General features: G+C 49.2%; 1 protein-coding gene across 3 annotated transcripts in view; it reads right to left on the reverse strand.

Annotated features, from left to right (window-relative positions):
* RAD54B (RAD54 homolog B) overlaps positions 1 to 18,490 on the reverse strand; it is a 694,602-nt gene that overhangs the window by 157,740 nt on the left and 518,372 nt on the right. For all 3 annotated transcript variants that reach the window (XM_086966002.1, XM_086966003.1, XM_086966001.1), the window contains exon 9: positions 4,853 to 4,992. In XM_086966002.1, coding sequence (XP_086822128.1) covers positions 4,853 to 4,992 — 140 coding nt within the window. The remainder of the gene's footprint in view (positions 1 to 4,852; positions 4,993 to 18,490) is intronic.

Below are 18,490 nucleotides of genomic sequence, written 5' to 3' on the forward strand. Positions count from 1 at the left end.
ACTTGAACAAGGAAGGCTGATCTGGTAGCCTCAAGAAGGCTGAAAGAGCAGAAAGGTACCCTTTAAGAGTGCCCAGAGCAGAGCCCTGCTGGGCAAGGGAAAGAAGAAAGAGCAGCACTTCCGAAAGGGGTGCAGAGAGGGGATCCACAGCCTTTGCTGCGCACCATGCCACAAATCTATTCCACCGGCAGGCGTATACCGACTTCGTGGAGGGACGCCTGGCTGCCAGAATGATGTCACAGACTTCGGGAGGCAAGTCAAATGGCCTCAACTGCCGCCGCTCAATCTCCAAGCTTGTAGGTGGAGACTGGACAGGTTCGGGTGCAGGACCGTCCCCTGCTGCTGCGACAGAAGGTCCTCCCGAAGAGGCAGACGAATCGGGGGATCGACTGACATGCTGAGTAGCTCGGGATACCAGTATCTTCGTGCCCAGTCCGGAGCCACAAGGACGACCTGGGCCCGGTCGCGCCTGATCTTCTTCAGCACTCTGGGCAGAAGTGGTATAGGCGGAAAGGCGTACAACAGGCCGCATCTCCACTCGCGACGAAAAGCGTCTCCGAGCGAGTGCCGCCTTGGAAACTCCAACGCGCAGAACTGCTGACATTGCGCGTTCTCTTCTGTGGCGAATAGATCTAACCAAGGCTCTCCCCACTGTCGAAAGAGACCTTGCGCCACGTCCGAGTTCAGACGCCATTCGTGATCCATCATGCACCGGCGGCTGAGTTCGTCCGCCCTGGCATTCAGAGAGCCTGCCAGGTGTTGAACCACCAGGGTCACGCCCTGATGTTCCAGCCACTGCCAGAGGCGCAAAGCCTCCTGGCAAAGGGTCCACGACCCCACACCGCCCTGTTTGTTGCAGTACCACATGGCGGTGGTGTTGTCGGTGAACACTTGCACCACGCTCCCCCTGACAGAGGGGAGGAATGCCTTCAGTGCAAGACGAATCGCCCGCAGCTCCAGAAGGTTGATGTGGAGCCGGGACTCCGCCGGAGACCAGAGGCCTCTGATCTCCGCCTCTCCCATGTGGCCTCCCCAGCCCTGGAGGGACGCGTCCGTCACAACTACGTGCTCCGGCTGGGGTAGAGAGAGGGGTCTGCCACTGACCCAGTCGCGGTCCGTGAGCCACCACTGCAGTTGCTTCGCAGTGCCCTCCGAGATCAGGACATGATCGGACAGGTTGCCCTGATGCTGGGCCCACTGAAACTTCAGGTCCCACTGCAGAGCCCGCATCCGCCACCTGGCGTGACGCACCAGAAGGATGCAGGAGGCCATCAGTCCCAGAAGCCGCAGCGTCAACCTGACCGAGACCCGGGATAACGGCCTGAAGACAGGAATCAGAGCCTGAATATCCAGAACCCGCTGCTCGGGTGGGTAAACCCGAAACTGCGCCGAGTCGAGAACCGCTCCGATGAAAAGGAGCTTCTGAGAGGGACACAGGTGCGACTTCGGCACATTGATGGAAAACCCCAGCAAGTGCAGGAGGTCGGCCGTAGTCTGGAGGTGGGTGACGACTGTCTGGGGCGAGCCCGCCTTCAACAACCAGTCGTCGAGGTAGGGGAAGACTGACACCCCTTGCCTGCGCAGATGGGCTGCGACCACCGCCATCACCTTCGTGAACACCCGTGGGGCGCTGGTAAGGCCGAAGGGGAGCACGGTAAACTGAAAGTGCTCCAGGCCTACCGTGAACCGCAGGTAACGCCGGTGGGCCGGCAGGACGGGGATGTGGAAATAGGCGTCCTGCAAGTCCAACGCTACCATCCAGTCTCCTGGGTCCAGGGCAGCCAGGACCTGAGCCAAAGTGAGCATCTTGAACTTCTCCGTCCGGAGGAAGCCGTTGACGTTCCGCAGATCCAAGATAGGGCGTAGGCCCCCTTTGTCCTTCTTGGGTACCAGAAAGTAGTGGGAGTAACAGCCACGTCCTACTTCTGGCCCAGGAACGCGCTCGATGGCCCTCTTGGCCAAGAGGGCCGAAACCTCCTCTTGCAGAAGTTGCAAGTGATCCCCCGACACACGGTGGTATTGAGGTGGCATGGATGGAGGGGAAGACTCGAAGGGGAGGGAGAAACCCCTTCGGACAATTTGCAGCACCCACCTGTCCGAAGTGACTGTATGCCAGTGGGAGAGGTGATGGCGAACCCTGCCTCCCACAGGCGTCACATGGGCCTGAAAACTCGGACTAGGAAGGTTTTGAGGCGGGGGCTGCTGAGGGAGGTGTGGACTGGCCTCGCCGCTGGCCCCGACCACCGCCACGGCGGTTCCCACGGCCGCCACCGCGTTGCTGAACATTCTGCGGCGCGTGGCTGACGGTCCGTGGTGGGGCGCCCCTTCCGTGGCCACGAAAGGAGCGAAAGGCACCCGATTGCTGGCGTGGGGCCGTAAGGCCCAAGGACTTGGCCGTGGCCCTGGAGTCCTTGAAACGTTCCAGCGCATGGTCTGCCTTGTCGCCGAAGAGGCGACGGCCATCAAACGGCATGTCCAGGAGGGTGGCCTGGACATCGGCCGAGAAGTTGGCGGACCTCAACCAGGCGTGGCGTCGAACCGCCACCGTCGTTGCCATCGCCCTGCCCAGTGAGTCCGTGGTATCCAGCCCACACCGGATAGAAAAGCGTGCCGCATCTCGGCCGTCCGCAAGGGTTTGGCTGAGTTTAGCCCTGACCTCCTCAGGGCATTGTGGCAGCACCTCCGCAACCGTGTCCCACAGAGTGTGGGTGTAGCGGCCCAAGAGACAGTTGGTGTTCACTGACCGGAGCCCTAGGCTCACAGACGAGAAGACCTTCTTCCCGAACTGCTCATATCTCTTGGATTCCCTGTCGGGCGGGGCCGAGGGGAATGCGGTCTGGGAGTTGGAGGCCTGGATGACCAGGCTCTCGGGGGTGGGGTGGGTGGACAAAAAGCAAGGGTCGCCCGGTGCCGGGCGGTAGCGTCTGGCCACGTTCCTATCCACAGGGGGACCTGTGGCGGGCTTGGACCAAGTGCCCAGCAGAACGTCACACAAGGCCTCATTGAACGGCAGAAGGGGCTCCGCGGAGCCGGACTGCTGTTTGAGGACCTCAGTGAGGAGATTAGTCCTCACGGCCGCGACGGGGAGCTCAAGGTTTAGGGCCTTAGCTGCCTTCGTCAACACTACACTGTAAGCAGAACCCGCCTCCGAAGCCACAGTCGGGGGCGACGTAAATCCAGTGTCTGGCGAGGTGTCAATACCACTGGCCTCCCCAAGCTCATATGTCCAGTCCTGATGAGACTGGCAATCACGTGCCAGAGGGTCCTCGGACCCCTCCCATTGCTCCTCGTCACCCGGCTCCTGGAGACCAGGATTAACAGCCAGGGCCTCCTCGTGGAGATAGAACTCTCCGAAGGCCGACGGAATCGGCGCCCATTGGCGCCCCTCCGACACCTGAGTAGGACCGTAGGAAGCATTGGGGTCGGCAACCACTTCGGCTGCCGGGGACGACACCTGAAGGGACGTCGCCGGCGAGGTCGTAGGGTCGACCGGCGAGGTCCCGGATCCGGAACCGGATCCAGCGAGGTCGCGCGGCGCCGGGACCGAAGTCGCCAGCGGCGCCGGGACCGAAGCACCCGACGTCGTCGGGGCCGAAGCGCCCGACCCGGAAGGACCTCCAGACGGAGCCGATCGGCCCGAAGGCGCCACGGGAACCGACTGAGGAGGGAGGGCCCTCATGGCCATGAGGTACCTCTCGACCTCCTCCTGCGACGCGCCGTGCCCAGGGACCCGAAGGTGTGGGGCAGGCGGCGACGCTTGCGACTCCCGCGGAGCCGCGTGGGCGGTGTCGCCCGAATCCCCGGTCGCATCGTGCGAGCGACGGGGCGGGTCGGAGGATCGATGGTGTCGCTCCGACCTCTCATGCCTCTTACCTGAGGACTTGGAACCAGACGATCGGTGTCCACTCCCGGAACGTCGATGACTCCGACCTCGCGACCTGTCCCTCGACCTCCCGTGGGACCGGGACCGGGACCTGGAGCGGCGCGGGGCCGACTGCCTCAGCTCGAGACGCTTGCGGGACCGCTCCCGCCTAGCCTTCGACGTCAGGGCCCGGCAGTCGGAGCAGGTTCGATCGTCGTGGTCGAGGCCTAAGCACTTCAGGCACCGGCGATGGGGGTCCGTGACCGACATGAGTCGGCCGCACTTCGAGCAAGGCTTGAACCCGGGCATCCCTGGCACCGATAGTCGAGAATCGACTAACTAGAGGATCAAAAAGATCAAAAAGTTTTCAGTCAAAAAGTGACTGGGGGTAGAGCTTCTTCCGGATCTGCGCTAGCTGGCGCGGAAAAAAGAAGAACTGACGTCAGCGCGCATGGGCGCCGTCTATATACTCCGATGACGTCATCCCGGCGCTCACGACGCCGACGACGGACGCGGAGCCGCAGACGACGCCTACCAGCGCGCAGGGGTATTGCTACGCAAAAATTTCCGGATCCAGTCTGACGCCTGGGGATATTCTAAGGTAAGGAATCTATCACTAACGTGTCTCTTTCAGATTGCTCTGGCATTTGGGCATTGTAAGTGTAACTGTTACCAATAAAAACATTTTGAAGATCTTTTTCCTGAAAAGGTCTGTTACCCTTGAGAGAGACAAAGGTATAATGTTATCACAACTGGGGATTTACAGAGTGGGCACCATTCCTTTCTTGCTAGATGAGCAGGCGTTTATTTGAAACTATAGAATTAGAGCCATGCTCCCCTGTACAGTGTGCATCAATCACCATTAGAGAATTCACTGCAGGGAGTGGCTTCAAAGAAACAGAGACCTGCATTGCATTAACGTTTGCCTGTCCCTCACACATGGTGTCCAAAAAGAATGAGCAGAGTACCTAAGGGCGCAGACACACTTACCGCGGAGGCTGAGGGCTGTCGAGACCGGATAATGGTCTCTTCATATATTTTCTTGTATGTGCTTAAAGAGCCAAGAATTCCTGGGTTAACAAAGTCAATCAATGCATAAAACTCTTGAAGATCATTCTGAACTGGTGTGCCTTAGGAGGGAAAAACGACATGTACAAAAATCATTATTTATTATAAACACATGTAGTGGTGCTGTGCATATATCATACAGACAGCTGCTTAATGCATTTTAAAAAAAGCATTAAGCAGCTATCAACTCATATTCCACTACACAATACACCTAAAGTCAATATGTGACAAGCTCATAACACGTGCCCTCATTTGGGTAAACCAGATCAGCATTAACATCACAAATATTTTATTTATTTGCATGGTTTAATGTCGTGCGGAGCAAACCCTACTGGCCGTGACATGCAAAATATACCACATATAAGGTACTGAAAAATAGCATGAACATGTGGCAATGATTACACTATATACACATGTACAATACAGACAGTATTAAGAGTATCTTTAGTTGGAAGTAAGGATATTCAAATATCTCATAGTTTTCGAAGTAAGTACTTTAAAGGTATAGGCTGACCACTAAAGAGCACTGCAAGAGAAGGCAACAGAGCTGGGCAGGAACACACGAGTTGAGTTGAAAAATATCAAGGTCCCTTAGCATATTTCTATTCATCAGAGGTGTCAGAAGCTATGAAGAGGGAGATCATGAAAACTAGAAGTCCCGCTCCTCTAAAGAGACACTTACATGGCACTGAAGCATTGGCAGCTGAGACTGCAGGTTACATTTGTTTTTAAATAGCTGAATCCACCTTTCTGGATTATGTTTATAAATAGAAATACATTTCCTTCTTTTAAAAAAAGTCAATATCCAACCCCTAACCACAGCACCTTTTTTAATGTCAGTGGTACAGTTTTATGTGAAGTTTCTAAACAGATCTCGCCGTGACAAAAAAAAGACTATACTGAGAAAGTCTTAAGAATGTTTAATTGCTTCTTTACAGGAACAGACCTTTACTTGGAGAGTAATTGTATAAGGTGGCTTATGGAAAAAGGCACACATTCTAGATATTTCTAGAGACAGCTTTTACTGTCTCCCAGAACTTCTGTAATTAACAAAAAAGAAATTACTGAAATGGTCTTGAGTCAGCCCTTTTCACTCCCACAGTAACAACATCTGCATGCACAGCTGCAACCACAGCTGTAATGACAGCAGAGACTGCCACCTTGATCACCTCTGGGGCTACAGCAGAGAACTCATCAGAAACAGCAACAGCAATTGCTTCTGCAGCAGCAAGAACACCAGCAACAGCAGTTACTACAACTATGATCAATGCCACAAATACAAAAACAAGAGCTGCATCAATATTTGCGAGCAGAGACCACAGCAGTGATAGCAGCTTCTACTGCATCATGGACAGCAGCAGCAATGGCAGCTGTTACTACAGCAGGCACAAAAGTAGAATCCACAGCAATAACAGTTTCTACCACAGCACAGAAGAATCCATGGCGGGAACCAGGGCACAGATATCAATGGCAATAACAGTTGCTAGGACAACTGCAGTGACCTTAGATGCAAGCACAACAAACCTAAGACATTCTTGCGCAATGAAAGCATTCTGAATGTATCCTTTTTTAAGGAATAGATGGGGATGGGGCAGTCTCAAATTAGGACAACGGCCTCCGTCCTTCTTGAACATTATAAAGTAACGAGAATAGCAGCCAAGGCCCACTTCTGATACCCATTACAAAATAATGGGGTGACCCATACTAGTCCATGGACCAGGGTAATACTCGGTATAGCCTACTTTTGATACCGGCACTTCCTTCATAGTCCCCTTGGCCAGGACATCTGACGTTTCCTGACGAAGAAAGGAAAGTTAGTCCTCTGTCAGGTTGTCTCAAGTAGGTGGCATAGTTGTTGGGTTGTGGAGCAGGGTCCAGTTTTACCATATAGTGGCACAGGCCCATTCTGTCTACATCTAAAGCATAAAAGTCTCAAATGTCCCCGCCAGCCCATAAGAAAGGGTTATGCTAAATTGTCTACACTGCCCTGCGTGTCCACAGAGGCAGTAGAGGCCTCATGCCCTTCTGTAATCTTAGATGTATCTCTCCTGTAAAGGCCACTAACCTCAGGTCACTGCCTTTTTGATAAACAAATCCCCGAGCCCCTGTCCTCTGCGTGCATATCTTACTGTACATCGAGATTATGAAGAAATACCACGATGTATTTGTCTTCTAGAAGAACAAGCTGGGTTAAGAGTAGAAGTGGGAGCTAATCACAACTTTCCACAACTTCTCACCTGATGTTTTCCTAGCTTTGGAAAGACAGCAACATGGCTAGAAATAACCTTTTAACCTTTTGATAAACCTTTGTACCATTTTGCTTCTTACATTTCCGAGAAGTGATGGAAATTGTTTTCGATCAAATGTCCAACTTTTGTTATGTTCTGCGGTCAAACACCTACTAAAGTTTTTATTCTGTGGTCACCAGTTCCTTATTAAAACTGCATAAAAGGACTGTCCATTCACCAGCTCATGGATCCCCTCCTACAGTGTATTCCACAACGAGGTGCTCCCAGCTAGCTGATTGACTTATTGATTGATTTAGCATTAGATATGGTTATACAGCCTCATTGCATTTTGATATTCAATTTCTCTCTCTCTCTCTATCACACTCTCTTTAAATTGCCATTTAATATTTGCAAGATTGCGTGTTTTTATTCTTGATTAACAATGTGTCTTTGACACTTGTTACATGCTTGTTTGAAAAAAGTGCCACTCCTGACTCCATTCATGCTTCTTAGAGTGTATCTTGTTATTTCAGCTCATACAACCAGTGTCAGTTCCTGTGGGTTTAAAACCACAGTCTAACATTTGGCTCCCAGTGAAGGGACGTGCATAAGGATCTCAAGTTTCTAGAGAGTGGGGCTTCCCCTGTGGCTACAGCCAGGGTCTGTCCCTCGCTGGTTCTTCCTGCCTGAACCATCGGACGCACCCGGGTAAGTCAAAGAGCTTTTTGTTTTTCTCTTTGTCTTGCCCTAGTGTGGTGTGGGGCCCGGGTGTTTGGTTGGTGTCTGTGGGTGTCATACCCCTGTCCCGCTACCCCCGCCCTCTTACAGACTGTCACATCAAAAATTCCACTTTGTAAACACACACAAGCAGGCAGCAAGCCAGGGCTTATTGTAGGACATGTTGAGGTTTGTGGCTTGAGGTTTTTGGGTCTCCCATGCAGCAAGATTGCACTTAGTGTTTCAGTATTTAGTTTTTTTGTTCATTTCACCTGTCTAGAAACACTTCCTAAAGACAGAGCACACGCGTAGACAGGAAAGGTCCCCTGCCCAAGCAACACATCATTTTTTGTGTGATTTCATTTCCTCTTAAATGATCAAGAGAAAGTTATTTTAGTGCTATTTTTGACTCTTCATAACATATGAATTATTTTTAGGTCAAGGACCGTAGGCTGCGCTTGCGCAGTCTCGGTCAGAGATTTAATGCTTTCTAGAGTGGGGCTTGAACCCGCCCCTCTTCTCCATTGGCTGGCTTCCTAAACGGAGGCCAGCCATTGGAGGAGAGGGGCATCACTCTGTTCAAGCCGCGTCTTTTTCCGATTCGGGGGCGTCTTTTTTTTAGCTTTTTTCTGGTTTTCTTTCTCTCCTGTTCCCATTGGCTGTAATTTTACCTTCCAGCCAATGGGAAGAGGAGAGAAAGAAAACCACGCCCCCGAATCAGAAAATGACGCTGCTTTCTCCGAGGCATTTCCGCTTCGCCTCGGAGAAAGCAGGTAAGCTATTTTGTCTATGCTCATGTCGTCAATAGCTTCTTCTCTAATATATTCTCCTTTCGCATTCCTTCTTCATATTTCTCTCTCTCTGTTTCATCGTTACCCCGTCTCTCCTATTCCCCTCTTATTTTCTCTTTTTTCCTCCCCCACCCTCTTTCTTCGTTACTTCTCTCTCTTGTTCACCCTTCTACCTTTACTGCTCTCTCCCGGTATTGCCCCTTGTCGCTGTGAAATGTATCTTCCACCCTCCCCCGATCTATGTCTGTGCTCCTGTTCTCATGTCTCCCCTCTCTTCTCGACCCCTCCGAGTCTAGCTGTCTGTTTTCACCCCTCCTCTCTCTGCCTCTTCAGATAATATTGCTATGATTAGTGCTGATATCTCTAAAGGGCTGAAGCCTGTTCGCACTACAGGCATTCTTTAAATCGCAGTAGCCGTTTCTGCACCAGTGAGCATTTGGTATTTAACCTCCCCCGAGAGTCCCTTAACCCTTTCGATGCTGATGACGAGCTCAGCTCGTCATGATGCACAGTTGAGCTGTGCTGATGACGAGCTGAGCTCGTCATGAATACAGGAGAAGAGCAATTTCCAGCACAGGGGGGGAAAACACCTAGCAGCCAAGGTGTTAAACAAATACAAGTCCCTCCGGGGCTCACATATCAGGCGCCCCTTTGGCTAAGTTAAGAAAATCATGGAAGCCGCCGGTTTCCCAGTACAGGGGCCGGACCAGGAAGAGATGCCCCTCTCTGACAGGAAGCCGTGCAGGGCGGAGGGGTTGCTCCGAAGTGCCACCCTTCAGCTGAGCGATGGCGCCAATTACTCGTCCTAATCCTTCATTCTAACCCCCCTGGCCTGAATGAGGACAGCAGCCGGGCAGGATCCGGGTCTGTCAGTGGGCCTTATTTCGAGCCTTCCTAGAGGCTAAATACACAGGCAGAAAGCTTCAAAAGTGCAAAGACACTCCAGCAGTGTGGCACATCTTTAAAAAAAAAACAGAGCCAATAAGTGCGCCTGCGGCCCTACCTGCGTATCATGGGACGGCATGTGCCCTAATATCACTCTCTCAGGCTTAGCTCCAACTTCAAATTACTTTCCAGCAGCTGACTTACATTATGTACCAGACAACTCTCTTCCATCACTTCCCCCAATAGACCTTGACATAACAGACCAGACACGAACACTGAAGCACGTTAGCAACTCCCGGTCATTGGTAGACGCGGTAGCACAGGGAATCGCAGGTCAAATAGATGCAAAGTTCACATTAAAACCTACACCGGCAAACTAATTTTGCAAGAGAAAGGGAAACTGACAGATTATGACACTGCATCCCAGATCTCACACGCAACGAGCCACAGCTCGCACTCTGACTTCCTCAGCTCTCTCAATGACGAACAGCAACACCTCCTGAGTCAATTTTGAGCAGTTACAACTAGGCAATTTCTCATCTCAGCAAGAGAGCCGGGCAGCCTTCCAGGATCGCCCGGTTACACCCGACGATACAGGAGCTGTGACAAAGAATTTTCAGGCCCCTTTGCCCTCTCAAACATGGACAAATGGAGACACACAGCAAACTTAAGCAAAAGCACGGACAACATAACACTTGAACACCTTAACAATGAAATGCTACAAAACATGCAGTCACCCAGCCTTAATGACAACCTCACTTCCGTCCGCTGTCGCTCAATGAAAATAGAACAGATACACTTAGTGACATGCTCAATAAGGTAGACATCCCTTCAAGAAGAAACGATGCCAGCACAAATGCCCCTCCACATGCACCAATGCCACACTTTCCCAGCCAAAGATATTGTGAGGGATTGTCACGAACTTATGATGTCACTACTTCAGGTATCCCCCTTGCAGCCACTACGACCATTCACAACACCGCTGCGTAAGCCAGAAATGACAGGCAGTTAGACCCGCCAGCATCTTCACAAACACTACCATCAACTATGCCACAAACTGTGGGTCCACCATCTGAGTCCTCGACTTCCTACATGCCACTTCTGAGAGGTTTCACCCACACTAGGAAGAACAAAACTATTAGTAGAGAAAGGAAAAGTGAGATAGAACAACTAACAGTGTTGGGAACACAAGGGCGACCCAACTACATGCCCTATAATGTTTCAGGAACAGTCTTAATACGCCCCACTAGGCAGAAAAATTACAGAAACAGGATGCTCAGTAAACAAACTGCATTACAGAGCAAAGACCTATCACCCAATGAAATAGTTACCCGCGGGGAGGATTCTGACTTCTATGTCAACCCATTCACTGATGATTTGGCAGGTTGGACGGAAAGTCTTGCACCACAGATGATTCTGTGGCCAAGAAATTGATTCTTTGATCCACAGAACATGGCAACAGCAGAAGACTGTCTTACATTGGGAGAGAGATGAAGAGTGGGACTACGCTGACATGAGGGCAAGGTTAAAGGTCTGGCAGAAATATGCACGTCAATTCGACCTCACTGGAGCCACAGCAGCAAATACCCCAGTGGCACATCAGATGCCCCTATTGTTCAAGGACCCAAACGCTGCTCATCAATATGTCCCATGGTCCAAAATGGACAAAGACAACTTGAAAAAGCAACTACCGCCGCTAACAGAGGGTGCTGATAAATTAATAGCAGCTTTGGAAAATATACAGCGGGTATCACCCTAGCGGTAGGTGACATTAAAAGCCTACTCACCTCCCGGATTGGAGTGGAAGCAGAAGATATACTAAAAGTAGGAATAAAAGGAATAATGCTAACTGAAACAAAATATGACGGTGCTCCATTAAAAAAAAATATGCACCATCTTATGGTCACAGTTACGCCTCAAGTTACCAGACATTGGGTCCCTAATGTCACAGACAATGCAACCAGATGAAGACCCACCACAATACCTCTCTCGACTGAAGGAATTAGGAGAGAAATAGAATGCTACGGGGGGGAACTGTAGTTTTTTTTTATCAGACAGTAAAAAAGGGGTTGCCCATAGAAGTGCAGGAAAAACTGGATGGAATAGTCGCCATGGAATCCAAGCTGTGGCCTGAAATCCAAGAACACATTAATTTTTGTAAAAAAAGCAAAAGCAGGACAGGAACAGGCAGGTAGCAATTGAAAATGCAGCTGCCAAGCTAGTCCAGCAGAAGGTTAATAAGAAAAAAGACACACCGGACTCAGTCATGCTTGCAGCACCAGTTAAGCAGATGAATGCCGTTGCAGGGTTTCCCCAAAATGCAATGAATGCATTAGCAGGGCACATACAGGGTAGGGTGTTGCACCTCACATGCAGCCACAGCTTCCCTACAACAATCAGTCACAACAGCCACACAATGACAGGCTGCAAAATAGGTCTAGAAACACAGGAATGCAGGGGAAGAGGGCTTGGCCAAGAAAGGGCCAGAGAGCAATCAGAGCCTCCAGTATGCTACTATTGTCAGAAACCTGGCCACTTTCAAAAGGACTGTTGCACCAAGATGCAGAATGTGGTATGGGTATTAAAGGACCACAGCAACATAATACCCAGCCTCCACAGCCCCAACAAATTCAGGCCCAAATAATTTACTCCTACTTGCCTCCAATACAACAGCAACCTATACAGCAAACAATGCCACATTTCGAGGCACCCGTAGTAGCTCAACTGCAGGCTCCCATTCACAGGTGTAGGCACCTGTGCAACACCAACAGATACCCATGTACCAGATGATGCCCCAAGCACCAACATTTCATGTGACATCACAGCAACTTGCACCTCAAGGGGGCACGGTGATTCCTTCCGACAAGGCATTTACGCAGGGTACCACCCAGCAATACCAGACAGGAGGGTATAGCTGCTAGGACAGTCAAGAGACAACTCTTGTGTGCCCAGTTTTATCGTGTGTGACCAATGTTGAGAAGGACCCCATTGTCTTTGTCACGATAAACAACAAGGCTTACAGCTTTTTTATTACAACAGGTGCTATTTACATATTACAGGAGGAACACTGCCCATTTCAGATCAGATAGTGGACACACAAGGATTCTCTGGGGCAATAGCTAGGGTCCCTTTCACCAAGCCAGTTCCAATTGAGATAGGAGATCACTATTAGAGCAAAGACTGCTCTACTCACCACATTCTCCAGTGAGTCTCTTAGGACGTGACCTCATGGCACAACTCAACATGACCATCCACTTTAATGAAGATGGTACCATGACCTGCTCTATTCCAGGCACACCTTGGGCCAGGATGATGGTAGTGACTGTGGAGTCCGCCTTGGGCGATCAGATCAGGGCCTGCCCGATGGATGAACAAGCATTATCTACTCCGGTACACATCATTGTTGCCACAACACCAGAGCTAAAAGGCTGCACTGTCCAAAAGAGTTTCTCTTTCGGCAACAGTCACAGGATTCCCGAATGCCTGACAAGCAAATGATCCTAGATATACAAATTCTTGAAATAATGCGAGAATAAGGAGCCCTCCAAGCATTTGATGACAGTGCACACAGCTGGGCCTGCGTCATTTTCATTGAAGCAAGCAGGTCAGAGAGGGACATTCTAGATGACTGTTTGGGCCTTCTGAAAATGATTGAAAAAGTTAGATGGTCTATGAAAATGCAATTCCCTTTTCAGTAACAAAAGAAATAAGAACACCAACTTCAGGTAAACCATTTGACCTTGTGACACTGATTTGGCTCAAGTACCTACTAACATCTGGACCAGTAAACCCAATGATGTTGGCCTTATCCGCTCTGCTGCCCCATTCAGAAGAACACTAAAACAAGGCACTATACTATCAAGAGTACGCCAGTACCCCTTGTCCAAGGAAGCAGAGGAGGGTATTGCCCCCACCATTAAAGCATTACTGTACCAGGGAGTTATATACCCCTGAACATCCCCATGCGACACTTTTCGTTTCCTGTGCACAAGGCAAAGACTAATCAATGTCATTTGGTACAGGACCTGCCAGACCCATCAATGATTCTCACAAACATTGCTCCCGACACAAAGTACTTCTCAGTCATTGACCTAAAGAATGCCTTCTTCAATACCCCACTGAATCCAACCAGCCATACCCTTACAAGTTTCAGCTTTCACTGTACCGAAATGTGTTACTATGGGTTACCTCAGGGGTATTGTGAGTGCCCTAGTGTCTTTAACAGAATTGTGAAAGCTGATTTGTCCAACTTCCAATAAACAGCTCACTGTTGCAATATGTCAATGACATTCTGATTTGCAACTCCACAGAACAACAATGCAGAAAAGACACCAAAAACCACCTTAACACAGAGGGGATACAAAGAAGACAAAGGGAAGCTCTATTAATGTCAGAAAGAAGTACACTACCGTGGCCATTTGTTCTCAGCCTCAGGTAGGCGAATTACCCAAGATAGTGCACACCTGAGCCACAAACAGTGAAAGAAATGCAGAAATTTCTCGGTTTATTCAACTATGTCCGTCAGTGGGTCTTTGATTTCTCCACCATCACTGTTATGTTAAAATCAATTTGTAAAGCGCTCGTACGCCCGTGGGCTTCATGGCGCTATAGGAAGTATGAAGAGTCCGAACAACATAACACTAAGCTGACAGAGGTTAATGGTAGGCGTGAGAGAATAACCAGGTTTTTAATCCTTTGCGGAAGGTGAGCAAATCCTTACTCTGCCTAATTGGCAAGGGGATGGAGTTCCAAAATGAAGCTGCTAGATGGCGAAAGCAGCAGCCGCCCTGTCGCTTCCTTTTAAAGCGAGGCACCTCCAATAAGGATTTTTGAGCGGAGCGCAGGCTTCTAGTGGGAGTATATTTAGAAACCAGGCTGCAAATAAAGGCAGGGCCTTTATCTTGAATGGCCTTGAAGGTGATACAGCCAGCTTTAAAGGAAATGCGTTGGGAAATCGGAAGCCAGTGTAGCTTTTCTAGTCCTGGTTTGATAGAAGACCATTTTGGCTGTTTTAGGATGAGTCTAGCCGCCTGATTCTGGGCCAGTTGAAGTCTCTTCAATAGGCCCACTGGGAGTCCCAGGTAGACACTATTGGAATAGTCTAAGCGGGACATAACCAGGGCAATAGTGACCTGGGTTAAGGCAGACTGAGTAAGTAGATGGGCGATTTTTTTTATTTTCCTCATTTGGAAAAAGCTTGCGGAAACCACGGCACCCACCTGGGTTTTTAAGGACAGGTCCGTATGGAGCGTGATCCCTAGGCTCTTTACAGCAGTAGACTTTACAGGAGGGGTGCCCAGGTCTGCTGGCCAGTAGTTGACACTCCAGCTGGATAAACTGTTCCCGGGCAAAAGTAGTTCTGTTTTGCCCGGGTTAAGTTTTAGATGGTTTTCGTTCATCCAGCATTGGATGTGTCTCATGGTGTTCTGAAATTCGGACACGGCATCAGGGATGTTCAGTTGGAATAAAAGCTGTAAATCATCCGCATAATTGAACACGGTGACTTTGAATTTCTTAAGGGAGTGAAGAAGAGGGCGGAGGTAAAGATTAAATAGTAAGGGGGATAATGACGACCCCTGCGGGACTCCACAGGTGGATGTGTGCCTAGTGCCTGTAAAACTGCCCAGTTGAATTGCCTGAGTCCGGCCCTCAATAAAGGAAGTAATCCAGCTCAACGCTGATCCTCTCAGGCCAGCCTGTTCGACACGGTTGAGCAAGATGTCATAGTCAACCGTGTCGAACGCAGCCGAGAGGTCAAGCAACACCAAAGCTTGGTGTATGTCGGCGTCCGCGTTGGCTCTAAGGTTGTCTTGGAGCGCCAGGATCACCGCCTCTGTTGAATGACCTGGGCGGAACCCTGCTTGATTAGGCTCCAAATAGTTGGTGGTCTCGATGAAATGAGAGACACTCTTAGAGACATGGGCCTCCAATACCTTTGAGAGGTAGGGCAACAGGGAGATAGGTCGATAGTTTGTAAGATCCAAAGGATCCTTCCCTTGTTTTTTTACTAACGGTATAAGGAGGGCTTTTTTAAAATCTGTGGGGACTCTGCCTTGTCTGAGGGATTCATTGAGAGTAGGCAGGAGTGCATGTGGAAGGGATAAGCCTAATTCTCTAAAGATGGAAGGGGGGCAAATGTCATTGGGTGACCCAGATTTGATCCGTTGAAGGAGTTCCGACAGTTGTTTGGGGTCAATCGGAGGAATATGGTCTAAAATCTCTGAGTTCTTGTAGCCATCCTCGATGGTGTTGCTGGCAGGGTGTAGTGGTATACTTTGTTTAATTGTGATGATTTTATTAATGAAGTAGTTGTTCAGGTCATCGCATAAAGCTTGAGAGTGTGCGATAGGTAGTGACGTACGCTCGTCGTTACAGAGGTCATTCACTATTCTAAAGATGTCTTTAGTTTGATTGTGAGAGTGCAGAATTATGCCTGAAAAATAATCAGTCTTCCTCTTAAGAATGGTTTTTTGATAGAGACGACGACTAAGGCAATAGACCTCTTTATCTTGTGGAAGATAATTTCTGCGCCAAATTCTCTCTTTTTGCCTGACCTCAAGTTTAAGTTGTTTGAGGTCCGCAGAGAACCATTTATGAGCCTCTTTGTCGCGTGAGCGTGAGAATTTAACACTAGGGGCATGGGTATTGGCAGCGTTTTGGATCCACAAGGAGAGCGCTTCATAGATTGCATCTACGTCTCCCAGGTTGTTAAGTGGTGGCAAAGTAGAGGCCAAAGTGTCCAGAAAGGCAGGAAGATCTATCGACCCCCATTTGCGAGTTTCCCCTCCAGGCTGTGGAGGAGTCTGATGTTGTCTCGTTACTTGAAGGGAGAAGTAAACAAAGTAGTGATCAGACCAGATGCAGGGCTGAATCAAGATAGACGTTAGTGGGAGATTATGCGACCATAGTTGGTCAAGATGATGGCCTTTGTCATGGGTGGTAGACTGTGTGAATTGGATCATATTGATGTCAGTGAGTGAGTCGAACAGTTCTCTGGCTTGGGTATCAGAATCCAGGTTGTCGAACCACAGATTGAAGTCTCCAATAAGGATGGTGTGAGGGTAATTTGTAGTAATAGATGCTAATTGTTCAGCAAGACTTGAGGGAAAAGTAGGCATAGGTTGTGGGGGGCGGTAAAGTAAAACCAGAGCTATAGCGCCTTTCTCAGTGTCAGTTTTTATGACTAGGTTTTCAGTACCAGGTAGCAGCAGGGACGGGCGGCTAATGAAGTTATGTTTTTTCACTGCCCCACTGCTGAAAGCTGCGCAAATGGCCAAGGACAGACATGATAAGCTAGATTGGAGACCTGAAATGAGGACAGATTTTGCACCAGTAAAAAATGAAATAACAAATGCATCAGTATTGGGGACCCCTGACTACACTAAAGAATTTTACCTGTTCACTCACGGTGACGGCAAACTCATGACAGCAGTCCTCACCTAAAAATACCCAATGGGGCCCAAGCCAATTGCTTACTTCTGTGGCATGCTAGATTCTGTAATGAAAGGACACTAGCCTTGGAAACAAGCACTGGACACTGCAGCATTCACTGTGGAGAAAAGCGCCCAGATAGTAATGGGTTTCCCTTGGACACTATACACTGAGCATGCTGTGTTTGCAATAATACAAAAGGCTAAGGCCACTCTTACCACACAGAGAGTATCAGGCTACTAAGTAATACTTCCATTGCCATTACTGAAGGTTGTTAAGTGCCACACAGTAAACTCAGCAACATTCCTCGCCCACCCCATTGCCACCACAGATGAAGATTCCCATGATTGTGACACATATTCACCAGAAGAGTCAGGAACAGCAAAAGAGGCCCTTTTTCCAGACAGTACAATTTACTTTGCTGACGGCTCTTCTACAATTTATCAAGAAACAGGCATTAGGTACACTGGAGCTGCAGTAGTTCGAGCACGACAAAATGATTTCTCTGACTCCCAAGACATTGTATAGCAGATTACATTACCTTCACACTGCTCAGTGCAAGCAGCAGAATCAGTGGCACTGATTGCAACCTTGAAAAGCGGGGCAGGTGAACGCATCACTGCTTACATATACTCTGCATATGTCACATCAACAACGCAGTCTTGCTTCCTGCGCTGGAAAAGACGAGGCTTGCTCAAATCAGATGACACACCTGTCATACACAGACACAGACTTGAAGAACTAATAGATGCACTGACCCTAACTGCTGAGGTAGCTGTGGTCAAATGTGCAGCCCGTACGAATGGTCAAGATTTTGTCTCCAGAGGTATGCTATGGCTGAATGTGCAGCGAAAGCCGCTTCCACAGGGCCTCGGCCTGCGGTGCCATCAGAATGTCAGCACGCCCCCATCCTGCTTCCCCAAAATGTACACACAGGCGAACAACAGAATAAATAATGTGAAGAAAAAGGCACACCTGATTGTTCACTTCCACATACCATCGATCACACAGAGCCATATGACGACACTGCATGCTTACATCTTAGGGAAATACAGGAAAGTACACCAGATCAGGAGAAAGAGTTATGGAAGAAGAGGGGAGTCCAACTAGATTCCTCAGATTTTATCTATAGACAAACTGTGACAGGATGACCGGTCATGCCACAGGCACTACTACAAGTGACATTAGACCAGTTGCATCTTCCCACACACTTTTCACAAGAGAATATATCTACCACCATACAGACTGATTTTTCCCAAATGCCCATGAATTACTACAACTTTTTGTTAACAAATGCGTCATTTGCCAACACTACTCGCCAAACTCAACTATGAACACAGTTGCCTCTACAATTCAAAAACCACAAGGCCCTTTTAAAGAACTCCACACCAACTTTGTCGACATGATTGACGGATGCCAAAACTACTGATACCTTATTGCAGTGGTTTTTCCATTCTCGCAGTGGTTTTTCCATTCTCACATTGGATCGAAGCTGGACCATGTGTCCA

Source organism: Lissotriton vulgaris, chromosome 4_1 (assembly GCF_964263255.1).
Source record: "Lissotriton vulgaris chromosome 4_1, aLisVul1.2, whole genome shotgun sequence".
Taxonomy (NCBI): domain Eukaryota; kingdom Metazoa; phylum Chordata; class Amphibia; order Caudata; family Salamandridae; genus Lissotriton; species Lissotriton vulgaris.